At 44.9% G+C, this 6,103-nt stretch overlaps 1 protein-coding gene across 1 annotated transcript in view; it reads right to left on the bottom strand.

The window, feature by feature from the left end:
* The window catches only part of Sec24b (SEC24 homolog B, COPII coat complex component), an 80,023-nt gene that overhangs the window by 72,858 nt on the left and 1,062 nt on the right, over nt 1–6,103 (bottom strand). Inside the window, exon 2 of the mRNA XM_008843761.3 lies at nt 5,851–6,093. Coding sequence (XP_008841983.1) covers nt 5,851–6,093 — 243 coding nt within the window. The remainder of the gene's footprint in view (nt 1–5,850; nt 6,094–6,103) is intronic.

Raw genomic sequence — 6,103 nt, forward strand, 5'->3', positions numbered from 1 at the left:
ATAAAAAAGTAAAAAGTAAAATTCAAATTCTTTAATATGGTCAATGGGAAATATATGTATGTCCATGTCCTATCTCTGGATCCTGTGAATACAAGAGACTATGTGAGCCTACTTGATAAAGAACAGGATTAAGGTATTATTTAACTGACATCTATTAAAATAGATTATCTTTGATTATCCAAGTGGGCCTAAAGTAATACAAGACTTCTTAAAAGTGAAAAAAAATGGAGAGAAGAGAGTCAGAAGCTTCACTACAAATCCTTAGTGAGATACAATGTTGCTCAAATTCAGAGAAAGTGGGCCATGAGCTAAGGCACGTGGGCAGCCCTTAGAAGCTGGCAAGGGCAAAGAGGGCCGGCCGCTCCTCAGAGCCCCTGGGAAGGAATGCAGCTCTGCAGAGGCATCTTCATTTTAGCCCAGCTGGACTTCTAATCTACAAAATCCATGCTGCTTTAAACCACCAATTTGTGGTAATTTGCTACAGCTGAAAATAGAACGCAAAGCCCCTGCCTGCCTGACTCCAAGTCACAGCTCCCCTCTGTCACAAGATGACCCTCAACAGACTGACCTAGGCACACCAGGGCACTGCAAGCCCTTCACATCTCTTGGCAAAGTCAAGAACTCAAAACTCAGTTTACAGTGAAACAGTCAAACTGAACGCTGACCCAGTGGGGAGATGCACAACTTCACACACACACAAAGCCACGGCACAAGAGCTCTGCCCCAAAAGGTCCCAGAAGCTGATGAATACAAGACAGCTTTGTCTTCTAGAGGCTTCTGAGGTGGGGGAAGTATTAATATCTGACACTGCTGTCCTGGCATTTTTATACAGGTGTTCAAGGCTTAATTCTTTCAAGAATGCCAATAGAAACAGTGGCAGGCAGGGGCTGAGAAGCCCTGCTCCAGGCACAGACTTCTTGATCCTTGCTGTCAAGCCGCGGTTCCCACCTCTCAATCTCTGCAAGGCTCTTATCTCTATCAGAAATCTTTCAAATTCTCCAATTCCGGTGAAAACCAGGCCAATTCTTGTTTGTTTTGAGACAGGGTCTCCCTATAGCCCAGGCTGGCCTGGAACTCGCTATGTAGACCAGGCTGGACTTGATCTCACAGACATCCTCCTGCCTCTGCCTCCTGAGTACCAGGATTAAAGGTGTGGGCCACCACCCTCAGCTAGGACTGGGTATTTTAAAAATAGAACCTCATTTAATGCAATCCTCTCAATTCTACAAGGAAGGTATCATTAAACGCTGAAGCTCAGAGATGTTAAGTAGTTTTCTGCACAATGCTTGGACTGAATCAACCGTTTTAAACCTTCTGGGCAATCTTGAATGCCATCTCCAGGACTGATACTGCTCTATCATGCTGCAGTGCAGACTGACTAGGAACATGCCCCACTTCTAGGAATGCTCACTGAAGACTGTTCCACATCAGTGTCTTCAGCATCACAGATCATGATTTATGGAGGCATCAAAAGGAGGAAGTTAGCGGAAATATTGCTAATAACAATGAATGTGGCTCACAAAAACTTACTATAGCTATAAACTCAGAAACCAGAGGGGGACGTATGAAAAGGCACTGCACATGCTTACGGCTGTACACATAATGAAAACTATATAAGCCCAGATAAAAGATACACACTTAGACACAGAGTGAAGTTCTTCAGATTTCTACTCCACAGCTTGGAAGGAAAGAAACTATGCATTCAGACTGTCACACTAACACCAGAGGAGTGTTTGCATGAGGACCTGTGCTTCTGAGCAGCTACAAAGGCAGACTAGACACCTAAGACACAGGTGCTGCGCTGACCAAAAGAACTTACTTCAGCGGACCGCTGGGAGAGAGCTGCAACCCTTTCAACTCTGCATGAGCTCTCAAAGCTGATAGGTTAGTATCTTTAGGTGAGCCTGTCTATTCTGGGGACTCCCATACATGCCCATCTCTCTTGCATTTTGACAATTAAAATATAAACTGCCAGTGGCACCATTCTGGGAAAGTGCAATGGTACATTCTTAAATTTGGGTGTCTAAAAGGCCTCTTCCCAGAAACCCCTTCCAGTCAAGTTAGTTAGAAGTGATTCTGGAGTTATACCATCATCAGTCTATTCACATAGCCATCCTATGCTTAACAACTCAGCTTTGGAAGAAATGTCAAAAAGCAGAGTTAAAACTGAAAAACATTCAACTAGTATTTCATACGGAAATACAAATAATTCTAAAAGTCCATGTGTTCCTCAAAAAAGCTGGTGAAATCTAACTCCAAGGAGGTCAAAAAAAGATTTCACAGACACAATGACATCAAACTGTATGTGTGAGGGAAACATGCTAGTAGTTAACCTTAGAAAACTAGTAAAAGCGATAATGAAGACTGTTTTCTGTCTCTTCATTCTCTACTGCAGGTGTGCCTAGTGGTATACACCTGTAATCTCAGTACTTGGGAAGTAGGCAGGAAGATCAGGAATTCAAGGCCAACTTCGGCTACACAGTGAATTTGAGGCTAGTGTGGCAACTCAGTATTCTATTAAGAGAGATCTGACATTAGAAGAACTGGTGTTCATTTAATAAATGTTTAGTGAACACCTAGGGTTTGCTCAGTTCTGTTCTATTCCTAAACATACTACAATAACAAAAGACAAACTGCTCCTCCCCCAGGAATTGGTGAAAACTGAATCTACTTAACCTTTCTGGATCTCCACTTTACCTGTAAAAATCAGGGAACTGGATTGGGTGTTATTCAGATTTGTGTTCCAAAAACAACCAGACCTTCACTGCCATTTTAACCATTTTATGAAAAAAACAAGCCTGTTTTTTAAAACATTCATGGTTTCTTATTAAAAAAAGAAAGAAAGAAAAAAGAAAAAACTGCCCAAAGGCTGAGGTGATTAGCTGTATGGGTCTCTTCCCTCAGCAAGCAGATCTCCAGTGGACAGCAACTTGGGTGTACTTGAAATTCAGTTTTGACACTTTTGACCTGAAGTTAAATCTGAAGGCTAAAGGCTCAGTCTCACAACACAGTCCCTACTTCTGAGGTCACTCACAAGCAGTAAGCTGTATTATTCCGAGGTCACTCACAAGCAGTAAGCCGTCATCCGCACTTGCAATCAGCAGCTCCCACTACCCTCCCCTAGGAAATACCTTAAGGATTTACTATAAAAGGTAATACAGGCAGGCGAGGGGCATCTCACGCTCTGAAGGTAGAAGCAGATGCCCTGGGGAGGCTAAGGTAGGAGGACCAGGAGCTCAAGGTCATCCTCAGGTACCCAATCTCAAGCAAAAGCAAACATATAAAGTAAGGTATCACAAAGGATACAGGTGAGGAGGGGCTGGGAACAGAGAGGCAGAAACATACTGTTGGCCTAGCAAGGCTGAGGCCCTAAATTCCATTTCCAATGATGGAAAAATAAATGAAGAATAAGTAAAAGTGAAAAACAAAGGGTATAAACAAACAGCCATGGGGGGGTTCACACAGCAAGGCACGGGTGGTGTTCTCCAAACTAGACCCCTCTTCCCAGAGGTTGTAGCATTAGGACTGAAAGTTCCAAATGGCCAAAGTGGTCTCTCAGGCCACCAGTTCCACCCTAAGGCTATCCAAGGGCCCCACCCTACGGTACTTCACTAAACTTAGAGTGAGCTCAGTGGTCAGCATGGGTAACAAAAAGACAATCTTGCTGGAAAGTCCAAGTTTTAGGAGCCTCCATGGCAGGGCCAGATACAGTTCTTAGAGCAAGTTTAAGAGGTAAATGGCCTCAATCTGTTTCCCAGGGTGTTTCTGTTGTTTTGTTTTTCCATGGATCTTATACTCCTGGCTTACTTTTTTTTGTACTATGTTTGGAATTCCACAGAGATACAATAAAAGCAGTGTTTCTGTAAGCTGAAACACAGAAACTGAAATCACTCCTTTATGATTTCTTTTTCTAAAATTGGGAAACAAAGCAAAATCATATTTGATCCTCTTGTTTCTACATTTAGACAAATCCCTTCCACCAAACAAAACAAAACTTGACTCTAGTTCTTTATTTCCAAATGCCTCAGCATGCCATTTTGTGCCTTCTGCAGCCTGCCTGGCCCCTTCCCCCCACCGCTCCCAGCAATGCCTTGCCTTTCCCAGCCCACCAGCTCCCCTGCTCTTAAACCACCCGCTTGCAGTCTCTCCACATGGCCTGCGCTTTCTAAGCACACACTTCCAGACCTTGTTCGTGATGTGACCTCTTCCTAGAGATGACCCTTCCCTCCCACCCGTACCTACCAAGCAACAGAGGCTGAAATGCTGGCTAGCAGCCGGGCATGGTGGTGATGCTCACCTTTAATCCCAGCACTGGGGAGGTTGATCTCTGTGAGACTGAGACCAGCCTGGTCTACATAGTGAGTGCCAAACCAGCTCCCCCAACACAAATGAAAGGAATAAACAGAAACCAAGTACCATCTGCACTGCCCCCCAAACATGGACTTGTTCTTACAAATGTAACATCTTATTTGGCTGAGTAAATATCCTGGCATTTTTGGATTTTCACAAAATTTATGAGGCTAAAATAAAATTTGCCACGTTGAAAATTTTTCATTCAGATGACAATGTATACTCAGAAAATTAAGGAAAGACAAAATCACTGAATCTGCTAAACATGGTTTTTACAATGTTCTAAAAGATCTGGGACCTACTTCTAAATTATGATGTCCTAGTTGCTTCACAAAGATGTGTTAAAAACAAAACAAAACCAAGAGATTGTATTAAGGTTACAAGAACAAAAACTGCTGTCAGAGTCTATAAAATGACTCAAGGGGTAAGAGAGCCTGCCTTGGAGTCTAAGGACTAGAGTAGGATCTGGCAGACCCACGTGGTAGCACAGAACCAACTGTCTCAAGCTGTCCTCTGATCTGCACACCTGCGTCAAGGCATGCTCACAGAACAAAAAAGGTCTTTTTAAAAACTGATCACAAATAATGTTTTCACTTCTGTTAAGGACAAGTGTGTGCCACTGACAAGTGTTCACCTTCCAAGGCCCTTCGTAGTACTGAACAATGGCTATTAAGAAGTGTGAGATGCTGAGGAGTATGGCCGACCCGAAGGATCTAAGATTAAATAGCCATTTTTTAAAATTATGAATAAAAATTCCACTTCATTCTCGGATGTATGATAAATCTCATGTTTGAAAAGCATGTTTCAAAACTTTGGGCATTGGTTAAAAAGATTATAAAGTCTAGTTAAGTTTCTGAATAGCCAATCAAATAAATAGGTCAATCATTTGAAGAGTAGTGGTGTAGGTTTTTTCTTGTACACAGAACAGACATATTTTCTTAGCTTTAATTACTCTGGGAGGCTCTCATCACATCTTCTGTCAACCCTACAAAAAGCACCCCTTCCCGAGTCCTATCTAGGAACAAACACTCCAAACAAAACTCCAGATTAGGGAACAGGCATTTCTCAACTAAAACTGCTTCAAGCTGGGCGCCTACAACCTCAACATGACTTCATGCTGCCCTGCCTGCTACTCTATTGCAGGCCTTGGCTAACCAACTCTGGCACGTTTTTCTATTTCTGAAAGTGGAGCTTAAAAAATCTAAATATGTTCGTTTAGTGCCGTTTGACACCTGCTCCCTTTCAAACATCACAAGCAAACTCCAAACCTTGAGCTGCAACTGCAGCAGCACATGAGGGACTCTGCGGCCCAAGTGGGTCAGGGTTACAGTTACACTTCTATAGCGCATTTGCACCCTTTTGTCTACAAACTTGAGTGAAACTTAAAGTTCTCGTCCAGGCAGCGAGCAGGCCCGGCCTTGAAAATCCCAGGCGGTCTTCCGAGACAGGAAGGATGCACCCACCCCGCCCGAGGGCTGCACGCCCTTCCATACCACGCACCCGGCGGCCTCCGCGGCGCCCGGACTCTCCCCGCCCAGGGTCGCCGGGGCAACTCCTCCACCCTGGGCAGGAGCGGAGGGTCGCACCGGGCGCCCTTCTCTACCGCCTCCCTCGCCCGGAGACCGCAGGCCTGGGCCTCGGCTCGCCGGCAGCCCAGCCCCGCTTCGCGGACCACCGCCCCGAGGCGCCCCCGGCCGCCCCTCCCGGCCTCCCTCGGCCAACCCCGCAGCGGTTCCCCGGCCGCTCCCCGGCG

The sequence above is a fragment of the Nannospalax galili genome, unplaced genomic scaffold (assembly GCF_000622305.1).
Source record: "Nannospalax galili isolate Female #2095 unplaced genomic scaffold, S.galili_v1.0 scaffold571, whole genome shotgun sequence".
Taxonomy (NCBI): domain Eukaryota; kingdom Metazoa; phylum Chordata; class Mammalia; order Rodentia; family Spalacidae; genus Nannospalax; species Nannospalax galili.